We start from the raw sequence: 12,938 nt of genomic DNA, 5'->3' as shown, positions 1-12,938 counted from the left end.
GACAAAAGTCAATCTTGCTAAAATCTCATTTACATGAAAGGTGGTACTAGAATCAAGTAGAGGGTTGAATCTAGAGGTAGAATAGAATGGTTCAGAAAATTTCCTGGTTGTTGGACAGGAATCGAAAGGTTTTCAGTTAATCTCAAATATGGATTTTCCTATTCCCTGGGAAATCCAAGAAGGAAAAAGGTAAAAAGTTGCTGTTTTATGTGTCCTTAATATTTGTAATTTCATTTAATTATGCCAGTAACCTTGTAGGAAATTACATTAGTCTGCAGGCCAAGTAGCTTAAAGAAGAGAAATTTATTTTCTTAAAGTCCAAGATCAAAGTGTGGGGACGTTTGGTTTCAACCTGGGGTCTCTCTGCCTGGCTTATAGATGGTCCTGCTCTCCCACGACTTCCTTCTGTGTATGTGTGTGTGTGTGTGTGTGTGTGTGTGTGTGCATGCGTGTGCCTGTGTGCGTGCGTGTTCTCATCAACAATGTACACAAGTCTGGATTCTACATGTTCCTGCCAACACTTATTATTATTGACCTTTATAAATTTAGCCATTTTTGAAAATCTGTAGTGATAGCTCCTTGTGATTTTAAATTTACATTTTCCTGATTAATAAAGGATGGTGAGGGTCTTTTCATGTACTTATTGACAAATCATATTCTTCCTTACATAAAGTGTTCCTGTATTTTCCCTGTATTTTAGTAGATCTCGACCTCTATTCTAAAGTTTTTAAATTCCTTTCATATTCCAGGTAAAAGTCATTAATATAATTTATGTAAATAATTTTTTCTGTTCTTTGGCTTTGCATTTTCAGTTCATTAATATTCTTTTGAAGAGCAGAAGGTTTTAATTGTGATAAGTTCTATTCAGTATTTTGCATTTAGTTTTGGTCTTTTTGTGTTCTATCTAGGAAATCTTAACGACTTCTAAAGAGGGCAGAGTCCTAAACTGGACAATGTTTAGGTTTGTGGCATATTTTCAGTTACTTCTGCATTTTGTGTGTGTTCCATCATCTTTCTAGAGCACAGGCATCCTAATTGCCTGGAGCCTTTTGGTGAAAATGCTATCTTTTCCCCGTTCATTCCTGTGACACCTTTGACACTTTTGTCAACAATCAGTTGACCATAAAAGGGGATGGACACATGGGGAAAGGGACATATTTATTAACTTCTGGGATTTCTGTTTTGTTCCACTGATTAAATTCTGTTCTTATGTCAATACCACACAGCTTTGATTTCTGTACCTCGACATGGCTAAGTCTGTAAATACAAGCATATGAGTCCTCCAACTTTATGCTTTTTTAAAAAAAAGTTTTAGCTCTACTTGTCCTTTGCATTTCTATATAAACTTTAGATCAACCTTATCAATTTCTATAAGAGGAAAACTGGATTTGGATTGGCATTGTGATAAAATCATAGAGCAACTGAAGTACAAGTGACATCTTAATACTGAGACTCTCGATCTACAATCTACTGTTCTTTAACTTCTTGCAGAAGTTGGGCAGTTAGAAATGTGTTATGGCTTAGACCTAAAACTGCCCCCAAAGCCTCCTGGTTTTGGGGGGTGACTGGGTTATGAAGGCTTTATAGCTGACTCACTCTTGAGAGGTGGGATCCGGTAGGCATGACCTGGAAGGGTTTCTCTCCCTTCTCAGCTCCTCCTTTGACTTGGCTTCTGGCCTGCTGTGAGGTGAACAGCTATTCCTTCCCCGGCCCTCTGCCATGCCCTCCTGCCTTGAAGCCAGCTGAATACAGACTGAACAGGAGTCACAGTAAACTTCCTTCCTTTTAGCTGTGGGCATCAGGTATTTTGTACCAGTGAAAAGAGACTAAAACGAAGTGTACACAAAGCACATGTATTTTACCAAACTTACCCAGAAGCATTTTATATTTGTTGACATTATCCTAGGCATTATTTAAAAACCTTTTCAATATCTATTGTTTTTCTTACTAGTAAAAGTTATTAGTTGATTTTGTATCTTGAACTTGTATTCTACAATTATAATAATTCAGTTATTAGTTCTAGTAGCTTTCTTGCAAATTTCATAGGATAGGTGCATGATTTTTAAAAAAATCTTCCCTACTAGCTGTTTGAACTTTTATTTCTTGAATTACTCCATTGGCTAGGAACCTAGAATCCCCAGAACAATTTTGAATAGAAGAGGTAAGAGTGAATATGGTCTAATTTATAATTTTAGGGAAAATAATTCAGTTTTTATCATTTATATAAAGGGGTTTTTCACAAACATGCTGTTATCAGATTGAAGTTCTTTTTAAGTCCTAGATAAGATATTTTATCATAAATGAATATTGAATATTTTCAAATGCTTTTTTCTACATCTACTGAGATAAGCACACTATTTTTTCTTTATTCTGTTAATATGTTGAATTATAAGGATTGCTTTTCAAATGCTCAATAACCTTGGACTCCAAAGGTCAATCTCTCTTATCATTTTTAAAATTTTCTGGATTTGATTTGCTAATATTTAAATTTGGTGTTTATTTTCATGAGGACTGTTAGCTACAAGTTCTTCCTTTCTTTTCTTTCTTTCAGATGTCTTGGGCTAGTTTTGTTGTCAGGGTAATTGTGGAATTGGCTGTAAATTGTCCATTCCCTTTGTCATTTCTGAATCTGTTTTCACTCACTAATTTTTCTCATGGTCATGCCTTGTAATTTACTTCTTTGGGAGCATATATGTAATTTAAATTGAATAATGATATTTGGAATGTTGTATTGTTCAGTCATGTTTTGTATTTTATTGTCTTTATAAATGATGGCCAGCCTTTGTTCTAGAAGCCTGGTAAATGTCCAGTGGATCAGCTTAATTCCCTCAAGGCTTGTTTCTAAGCCGTGCTAGGCTTTATCCAAGTCTTCTTTACCCCAGGGGTATTTTTTAGCACTTGTACAGAGGTGCCATTGATCAAGGTGAGCCATGAGCATTGTCAAGCACTGTTGTCCAGGTCGAGACTATTTCTCTGCTCTGCCGTTGTCTAGAATCCACACCTCAGCTCCCAGTCACTCTGTCCCAGCTGGGTCTGCATGGCCCCATGGAGTTTTGCCCTCTGTGTGGTCACAGCTTACTACCTCATCACCAGCAGAGAGTCACACACTCGCAGAGGCTTTGGGTTTGAGTTAGTGCAGGTTCTTCTTGTCCACAGATTCTAGTGCCCAAGTCCTCGGCTCCAGTCTGTTTCTCTCTAACACAGAGTGGCTGTCAGCTTCTGGTCAAGTTCCCCTCCACACTGGGGTGGACGAGGCCAGCGCCAGAAAGTCCACAGCTCGGGCTCCTGAGCCCAGCCCTGCCTGCGGTCCACTGAGACAGTGGCTCAGATTCTGCTTGTTAATTGTGAGATTGTAAATTCTTCCACTCCTTTGTGTAGAACAGTAAACTGAGGCTTAGAGAAACTAACTAGTAGGGATTTGGGCATACTTGAAGATCTAAAATTTCCTGTTTAATAGCTGTATGGCCTTTGGCAAAGTTACTTAACCTTCCATGTTGATTTTGAATGGAGAGGCGGCTGCTGGTAATATGCAAGGAGAAATTACCTGTTCTATTGACTTGATGATTAACTGAGCTGGTATCAGCGAAACTTCTCCCCAGTGTTTCACATACAGTGGACACTGGCTATGGTGTTTGTTAACTAGTGATATTGCTCATCATTATTTTGGTAGAATTCCTTTTTAAATAAAATATGATGTAAAATATATCATTTATTTATTTCTAAATGTTAACAAGTCTTTGGCCATCTCTAAATTATTACTGGTGACCTTGGATTTGGAAGAATTTCTGACTTCAAGTTCAGGAATGTAATATTGATGGCAAGAGGAATGCTTTGTCCATTATTTATTAAAGCAATTTCTTTTAAAAAGTCTCCAGGAAGAGAGAATAGGTAGGTTCGAGCCCACAGGACAAATCTTCTGGAAGCAATGACAAAGTACACTCATTTCCTGGAATGAAAGGCTTGTTGGTGTTTGTGGGGAAATTTGAAAGGAAAGTTCTGTGGACATCCGTCACAGATTCTCAGTTCAGACCATGTGGGATGAGGTGAATTAATCACAGTGATAGATGTCTTTAATATTCCCACTGCTGCAGTGAGGATCTCGGTGTCCTCCTCCAGGCCCACGTGGCAGAGACTTACTTGGTTCCTATGTGGTGCTGTGGGAGGTGATAGGAAGGCTTAAGATGTGAGGAGCATGGGTGGTCTCGCTTTCCTTTCCTGTGGGCAGGCCTGCTTCACAGTGCCCCTGTGCCATGATGTGAGCCACGACGTGTGCCATGACATAAGCCAGAAGCAATGGCATCATGTGGGCCTGGCCAGACCCTCCAAATCTGGGAGTCAAAATGCATCTTTTCTTTTTCTAAATTGATTTACCCCAAGTATCTGTTATGGTAGTGGAAAACCGATGAACACAAACACTGATAAGCAGTTTTATAATCTTAGGATATCCATAGCCAATCTGTTCCGGGAGTCTCCACGGAGACCAAAACTTGTGTATGCTTGGGTGTTTTAGATAAAATGATGTGGGATTGCATATCACCTACAGATTTCCTTCCATACACTTGGAATCATCTCCAGGTTACTGTCAGAGCTAACAATATAAAAGCTATGCAAATAGTCCTTATACTGTATGTAAAAGGAAAATGACAGAAAAAAAGAGTCTATTCAGTACAGATGCAATGTTTTTCTTAATTATCTGTGATCTGGGGAGGTTAATCAGTGGATCCAGGAACCTGTGGATACAGTAAGTTGACCACATGGCCACTCAAAAGACAACTTTCAAATCACACTTAGTTTTCACTAAAGAGTGCCATCAATTCTTGATCTTTTTTTCTTTCACTTTTTTTCTTCATGGTGGTGGGGATCAAAGGCAGGTCTCATGCATTCCAGGCAAGTGCTCTGCCACAAAGCCCTATCATCAGCCCTGAGCTCAAAAAAATCTTCATGATAAGTAGCCCACCAGAGAAAAACCAGGCTGAGGTAGCGTGGTCATTGTTAAAGGTATAACTGTGCGCTCAGTTGTTCCTCCTGAGCTTAAATATGGCAGGTAGGTTAGAAATAAAGCATGCTTGTCAGGCGTGTGCAATGAGATATTTCAGGGGAGCAAGAGGAAATGAGACATCTTCCCTGCTGAATGACCACAGCCAGTGTGCCAGCCAGTGGTGCCCTCTTATCCTTGGGTGGCAGTGGCGCCAGTTAATCAGCTCTTGCTTATGTGTCCATTGACAGTCATAAGCAGCACAAACAACAGCAAGTCCTGCCTGTGATCCGAATCCAGGCTTTCCTCCATTTCAGTGAAATTTGAAGCATATCAGAATAAAATTTATAATAAACCGGCATTAAAATTAGACAATCTACTTCTAAAAAAAACTGATTAATGATGATTTTGGCTTGAAAACAAAATACCCTACCTCAATGGAAGTTTAAATTGGTTAACAAAAATGTAGACATTTGGGATTACCTTTGAGAATGATGCTACAAAATTCCATGAACAGCTCCATAAATTCCCCAGTCCCCTTATTCCTTTGAGCTTTTTAAGACTTACCGTTGTAGGTAGTATAAAGTATACTCCTTGTGTAGAATTCTTGAAATGGAATCAACTTCTTTCTTTCGTGGCAGTTTAAATGCTTTCCCACTCCCTAGTCTTTTTTACCCCTACTTCCCATTCTTGAAAACTCCTTTCTAACTATGGTCATGAAAGTTAGAGAAAATGATTTTCTAGAAGCTGTCTCACTTGCAGGAATTTAAACTCTAGACAAGGTCGAGTGTTCAGAATTTGTTGTGTGTAGCTGAGAGACCCTTGGCACATTGCAGGCCTTTGGGGGTGGTCTCCTTGGGAACACAGATGTCCCCATGTGGCATGCCTCCCACCCTCACACCCACTTAGTGACGTGGAAGTTCAAGAGGAGTCTGAGCAGAACATCCCTGAGGCAGAAGCACACAGTGGAGATCCAAGTCCTTTGTTTCTTTTCCTTTCTTTTTTTCCTACTTCCCCATTCTTCTCCAAGAAAATAGAGACACTAACAGAAATGTAGATGCTTGCTTTGTGTGTCTGACTGGAAATAGCCCAAACATTGAGAAGCAAAAATCAAGACAGGTGTCTGATCTGCAAACATGGAAGTTCCCAATACATTTTGACAGAAGAAATTTCAAAAGGTGGAGAGGCAGTGAAACTCACACAGTTTTTAGGACAGTGACACACTGAAAATTAACAGCCCAATTATGTATTTAGGAAATGTTGATTTTGTACAATCCGGAGTTTTAGCAATGATTGCTAGAACAAGTCATTACATTTCTAAAAGAAATAAAACATGTACAGAGTTAGTATCAACCAAATAGATTAATGAGAAGCCACCATCCTGTCCCCTTCTTCATGAATGGAGCCCAGAGCTTGCAAGTCTCCTTATATCCTTGTCAGGCAGAGCAATTACCAATAGAGAGACAAAAAAATATGGTAAATCTCTGTCCCCTAAGAGCATCTGATGCACAGACCCTTTGTCTCTTTCTCACTTATTACAGAAGCTTCTCTCAGAGTCTGATTAGGTCTCCACTCTAAGAAACAATCCAAAGATACTCGTAATCAAGGGAAGACAATACCACTTCCATTTCCCAGTGACGTGGGGATGCTTTTAGTTAACTGCAGCAATTATTTATTAAAGAAACACATGGAAACACGAATAAAATACCTATATGTACAACGTGGCACGGTATGATTTCTAATAATAATACTCAATAATACACTTGCAGTTTCCCTCCATTAACATAGTATAGAACAATAAATACAAACCCTGGGTAATATGAGAACACCAAGAAAGTGGGGATATTTCCGTAGATAAAGCTGTACGCCCTGGAAGCTGTGAGCTTGGCCCCGGCTGGGGTTCAGCACTCACAAAGCCCCCGAACCTGGCTCTCCCGGGAGGTCCCTGGAGGTGGAGTGATATGCTTTGCTACACTGTGGGGACCGGAGAAGCCTGCCGTTCTTTCCGATTCCGTCACTGCAAGTCATCTCGAAGTCACTTTACCGACTGATGAACGGGAGGGGACGTCAGGGCTGATTCCCCGAGACTCTCTTCTCACTGCTGGAGCAGAGAAGCTGAAGATGAAGCCTAGAGCAAGACAACAAAAGTCAGAGTCCAAGGAAGCGGGGAAGAAACAGGTGAGGAGTGATCACAACATGGGGAAGACGCTGTGGACTACAGAAGTTTTCTCCGCATGCAGTGGAGTCACAAGAACACCTCACAGGCTCTGCCAACTCAGCGTGCTTCCTGGGGACCCAGCCCTCGCCCCCAGACCTGTCCCCACTGACCTCATGGGCTCAGGCTCTGCTCTCAGCTCCGGGACGCACCCCGATGCCGCTGGAGGCGGGGATCACTAGCGCCCCGTCCTTTCCCCCTTGTCTCTGCCCACAGCCCATCCATCATCCCTCTCTCTCCTTCTCCAGCCCTGGTCAGGCCTGGCTGTTTCCCGGGGGGAACATTTCCCTCTGAGTGCTCTGCCCCACTCTTCCCACCTCCTAAGACTTGTGCCTCAGATGTGCAGCAGTGTCTCCAGCAAGGCTCCTCAGCCCCTCGCTGTGCTGCACCCTCACTAAGGGGCTGCATCTCCAGACCTGTTCTGGGAGTGAGGATGAGCTACTAACTCTGCGGATGGCTGTCCCGCTTCCCGCTGCGTCCTCACCAAGGAGAAGAATGAACCTGCTACTTGGCCTCTCCTTCACAGCAGGGCCAGCCAGACCTCAGGTTAGGACTGGGATTTCTGTTTGTAGCCTAGACACTGCTCTCGGTGTTGGTCCAAAGACAGTGCAGGCTGAGGTGTCTTCTGTGTCCAGGTGGGAGGCGGCCAGGCCAAGCCAGCAGGGCCGAGGGGCTGGGCTGTGGATGGGATGTGCAGGCTCACCTGAGCCTGGGAAGAGGACGACTGGGTGAGCTGGGGACAGTGGTGGAGGTGTGTCCTTTCTCATGCATGGATGGTGGGAATGCTCCTTTGATAGGGGTGGCTGCTCTGTCTCCTGGCAAGGGGGACAGCTGGACGCCGGCTTCTGTGGCCTGGGGTGGCCACTGGATTCCATGACAAGTTTCTGAAGTCCACCAGAGCAGGAGTGGCTGACACAGGCTCCAGGACGTGCAGAGCAGTGTGAGTCTGGAGAGACTGTGGACCAGGCCCTTGCTCAAGCATGGGGCACACTTCCGGGTGGGGACGGGGCAGCCCTCAAAGTGGGTCAGTGACTTAGGGATGGCGTTCAGGAGCCAGGAGTCTGTGCTCCTTTCCAGCCCCAGCCACTCCTGAAATGTGTCCCGTTCCGTGGTTCTGCCCCTCCCGGAGCCTGCTCGGCTCTCTGCTGAGCTACTTTTCTAGACCAGTGCTCCCCATACTCTCAGCAGCCAAGCACCAGGTGGGCTTTAAAGAATGCCTAACCGGCTGAAACGGATATTTTAAAATACATGATTACGCGAATTACATGCTGCAGGGTGATCAGCTTGTTCTGACAATTTTTAAGCTTTTCATCCTGTCCTGTATACACTGCTCAGTGTCATAACTCTTTATCTTTTGGACATGCTGTTTTTATGCCTACAGGATCTTTCCTTGCCTAGGCTATATTAAGAAAGATAATTCTGTATGTCTCAGTTTAAATACCATCTGTAGGAAACTTGCCATTAAACTTTTGGGGCCACATCTGTCCTTAGATATCATTATCTTATCATTTCCTGCATTTCACCAGCATGGTTTTCCTTCTGTGGGCTCCTCTCCAGTTCTCTGGGGACCTGTTTATTCAGATCATATATTGGCACCAATAAGAAAGCAAGGAAAAAAAAAAAAAGAAAGCAAGGTACTTTGCCTCCTCTATACTTTTGCACATACATTCTAGCTTTAGTTGTTTTAAGTGATAGCAAATAATATTCTCAATTATTCCATCCTCTCCTCTCCTTATCCTGAGAACTAATCTCAGAAAGAGAACAGAACATGTTTTCCCCACCGATGAGCACTAACATGAATAGAAATACAAGTAATGCACACATTTCATACCTTTGATTCTAGTGGCCTTCAAAATTTTTCAGAAGGTATTTTCCATAAATGGCTATTTTGCAGGTGGTGCCAAATCTCCTGAGGAAGGAACCACTTTTTTTTTTTTAGAGCCAAGACCAAAGAGGATTACACAGAGAAGGTGTAAGTTAAGATAACCCTTATCTTATTCTAAGAAAATGACAGTCCTGATATATTGCAATACAGCTGCAGTGAAATAGTGGTGTTTTCTGAAAACCCTGTCTACCTTCCTAGTGTTGATATAGAAGTGGCAGATTCTAGAGTGTGTTTGAATTAATGAGTCAGTATCAATCATGTCCACACAACTTTTTAAATGTTTTCTCTCTTATCTAATTTCTGAGCAGGACTTCATGTTCCTGGTAGATAATGCTTATGGAAGGCAAAGCTATACATTCTGGAATTCCTGTCTGCCCTGACAAATCACATTAAATAGAATTCTCTGCACAAAGTAGATGATCAATAAATGAAAGAGCAGGCATTAATTATATCTAGGGTCATATTTTGATTGAACCTAGATGGTTAAGTCTATGCCTGCTGCTGAATACAAAGATTCAAAGACTTTTCCACTTCTTTCCCTAAACCTTTTAGGTCTGATGAATACATTCCTGTTCATTCTGTATCTCTGCCTCAGTAACTGATTCCTAGCGCACAGCTTAGGAAGTAACTACTCACTAGTTATTCAATTCCCAGTACAGCAATAGAAATACATATTTTAAGAAGACAAATAGGCACTAGAATCGACAGATGTCAAACTTGTTTCCTCCCATTACATTCTGATCTTTACTCTTTAGAACGTGGTTATATAATTACAAAATTACACAGAGGAGAACAAACATTGTGTACCTCTGAAAATCAAAAGTCATGAAATCAGAGCCTAGGGATATTTTTTAAAGTACAAAAATGGAAATGAATGGGAGTTGGACAATTATTTCCTTTGCTGAACTTGTTTGGGTCAGCTCTATGCCTTGTCTCCCATATAACTTTTTCTTCTTTGCCTTTTCTTATGTTCCACAGCTGAAGAGATGACATTTGTCTTTCTCCAAGTTGGACAACTAGCATCTGCTCTTTGAGGATTTTGGTATTCAGAAGGTTTCTCTTTGCCAGACACTGGGGTGCAGAGGAACCAGAGCTGGTTTGCACACATTAGTTACAACCTGCCCAGCGCCCCTACTGGCTCCTGAAAGTGTTCAGTACAAAAAGGTGGCTGACTCCCAGGTTCCTCTCTTTCTAGTTCACCTTAAGTTTTGGTTGAAGAGGGATGACATTTGGATAGGATGTGTGCATCTGTCTTCTGGTACTCTGCAGGAAGCACGGTGGACACCATTTATTCAGCAAGCAACTGCCGAGTGTCTGTGACAGCCCCACATTAACAGCTCCATGGTAGGCATGGTGGTGGACACACAGTGACATTCTTCACCCAGGCCACTTTCCCGAGAGACCATCACTGTGGTCAGGCCAGTTTGGGGCATTTAAGTATTGACTGGTTCTTGGTCCTACTGTTTGTTCCAAAGGACAGAGTCTTCTGCTGGTTCTATGAAGCATCACACATTAAATGTAACAGTGCTTAACCAATGTATCTTAGAGTAACTAACATCAGAAGAAAATCTCCTGACTCAGTTCTAGGAAGGAAAAAGACAATTCTGTACTGAACAATTCCAGTGCAGGTTGAAACTAGCCTGAGCTCTTTCACTGAAGTAAAAAAAGCATTTTCCATCCCCTGGCTCCCGGTCAAGGAGTGAGATAACAAGCATCTGAACAAGCTTCTGAACAAGCTTCATATCCAAGCTTCTGAAAGACTCCCATTGATTACTGACTTGGAATTATTATAAAAAGATCGATTATTTCATCTCATTGATACCTGGAGGTTATAGAGCAGAAAGATGGCAATATGACCAGTAGGGTAGAAAAAGTCCCAAGTGAGGCTACATCTTGAGTCACCTTCTTCACGGTGTTTTGTGACAAGTTCATGGTTCCTGAACCCGGAGGGAAAGTATATCCTGGTGTGGTCCTATGGAAGAAGGCAGGGCTTTCTACCCAACTCCTCCAGGCTCTGCCCTGAGCCAGCCTGGGGCTGTGATGCACAGCCTTACTTTCTGGCTTGTGTACTGTATCCTTTTCTTTCAATAAACTGAAAATTCGCAAGCTTTGTCATTTGGGTCCTGCAAGTCATTGTTAGCTACAGGACCTTGTCTAACTGCCATCGTTGGTGTGTGTTTACTGACCCAGGCAGGCTGCACTTACAGGAAACGGAAAGCAATTTATGTCATCCCTTAGACAGGCAGGGCTAGTGGAAGAATTTTCTACAACCTCAAACATTCATTTCTCTGGCAACTGTTCACAGGGCGTGTTTTTTAGACAGACAATGATGATTTCACTGACACAAACCATTAACTTCTCGGGTTTTAAAAGTCATTAAAATAATCCAAGGTGCAGCCAGCTAAGAAAACAGGAACGAGCAAGGATTCAGGAGTGGAATGGGGACACTTACATACTCATTGCCCGGTGTAGGCGGATTCTTCTCAGTTCTTGGTCTTTCCTGCCACACAGTGCTCACCTAAGGACAGAGAGAGGCTTCGGTCTAGGTGCCCCGAGAGTGGCTCTTGATTTATTTTTTGTTTGACTGGCTCACAGTCTGGAAATTAGTCACCCAGATGCATGAGCTTTTTCTGGCCAGCACCCACCTCACCCTACAGGAGCCCTGCTAAGTTGGCCCCAGGAAGTGGCAGGCAGGGACTGGGTGACACCAAGGCAGCACAGATGCCCCTAGGCACAGGTCACTGACTTTTGCTTGGTGCATGAGTTGGCTCCACCTAAGCAAACCTGTGTCGTATGTGCAAAGTGAGACTGAAGTCAGGGATATATTCGAGGCCCCTTCTGTTCAGGACATCAGTGACAGCCATGGGAAAGTGAGCTTACAAACCAACTCAGACACTTCCGGGACCACAGGGCAGCATGAACTGCAGCAACGCTCAGTCACCTGACACAAAGATGAATCCAGTAGCCTAGGTGAGGGAAACCGCAAGGCCCCATCCCTGTCTCTGTGCCGCTGAGCGCATGACCAGTACATTTCACAGGATCTGTGTCCTTCGGGGGGGACCGGGCCTCAGGGTCAGTCCTGTCCTATATCAGTTCAGAGATCTTGCTTTTGGAATCCAGCTCATCGTGAACTCCAGCTTTTATCTGCTCTTGGCTGGAAACTCTGTCTTCCTTCGACTCTATGGATGTCACTGGTCATGTGCATGGTCACAGCCAGTGCCACAGACCTCTGAGGACAAGCAGGGACACCTCATTTTGTCCTTCTGAGGCCTTCTTGGGCTCTGAGAAATGCTGAACACAGCCTGACAATTCTCTCAGGCCTGCCACATCACAGCGTCTGTTCACTGTTGTTGATTTGTGGCAGGCAAAGAGCTGCCTGGGACCCCCAGCCTGAAGTCCTGGCAGAGGAATAAACAGAATGAGCTTCTACTCCCCCCAGATATCTGTCTGGAATCATGTAGAGCAAGTCATGGGAATACTGCAGTTCCTAATACCTCCCTCAAGTTCTCTCTAACCAGGCATGGATAAGCTGAGAAAGATGCTGTAGCAAGATGGGTTCAACAGTGGTGATAATGATGATTTCTCCTGCAAGAGCAGGTGAAACACATGCAATCTGGGGAAAAAGACCGAAAGGAAATGTGCCAAAAATCAACAGTGGTTGTGTCTAGGCTGTGTTGCATGGATAATTTAAAATTCTTTTGTTTTCTCTGTTTTTTTTCTATTTTCCATTGTGCATAATGTGTTCAACTATTAAAATAGTAGTTTAAGCCATAGGGAAATAGTGCTTCTCAGTAATGCAAATTAATTTGCCAAATGAAGACTAAGCTAAGAGAAGAGGAGACCAGTGACAGCTCAGGTGGCAA

The 12,938-nt window shown here is 43.0% G+C and overlaps 1 protein-coding gene across 3 annotated transcripts in view; it reads right to left on the bottom strand.

Moving 5' to 3' along the window:
• Positions 1-6,205: 6,205 nt before the first annotated feature.
• Positions 6,206-12,938, bottom strand: part of Emcn (endomucin) — an 84,502-nt gene continuing 77,769 nt past the window's right edge. For all 3 annotated transcript variants that reach the window (XM_013066068.3, XM_021245410.2, XM_013066070.3), the window contains 2 exons: positions 11,528-11,593; positions 6,206-7,103 (listed from right to left, as the gene is read on the bottom strand). In XM_013066068.3, coding sequence (XP_012921522.1) covers positions 11,559-11,593 — 35 coding nt within the window. In that variant the 3' untranslated portion in view covers positions 6,206-7,103; positions 11,528-11,558. The remainder of the gene's footprint in view (positions 7,104-11,527; positions 11,594-12,938) is intronic.

Source organism: Heterocephalus glaber, unplaced genomic scaffold, assembly GCF_053883595.1.
Source record: "Heterocephalus glaber isolate CG9 unplaced genomic scaffold, H.glaber_assembly_v1.0 deba00001688, whole genome shotgun sequence".
In the NCBI taxonomy this organism is placed as follows: domain Eukaryota; kingdom Metazoa; phylum Chordata; class Mammalia; order Rodentia; family Bathyergidae; genus Heterocephalus; species Heterocephalus glaber.
This window is presented reverse-complemented; position numbering and strand designations above follow the sequence as displayed.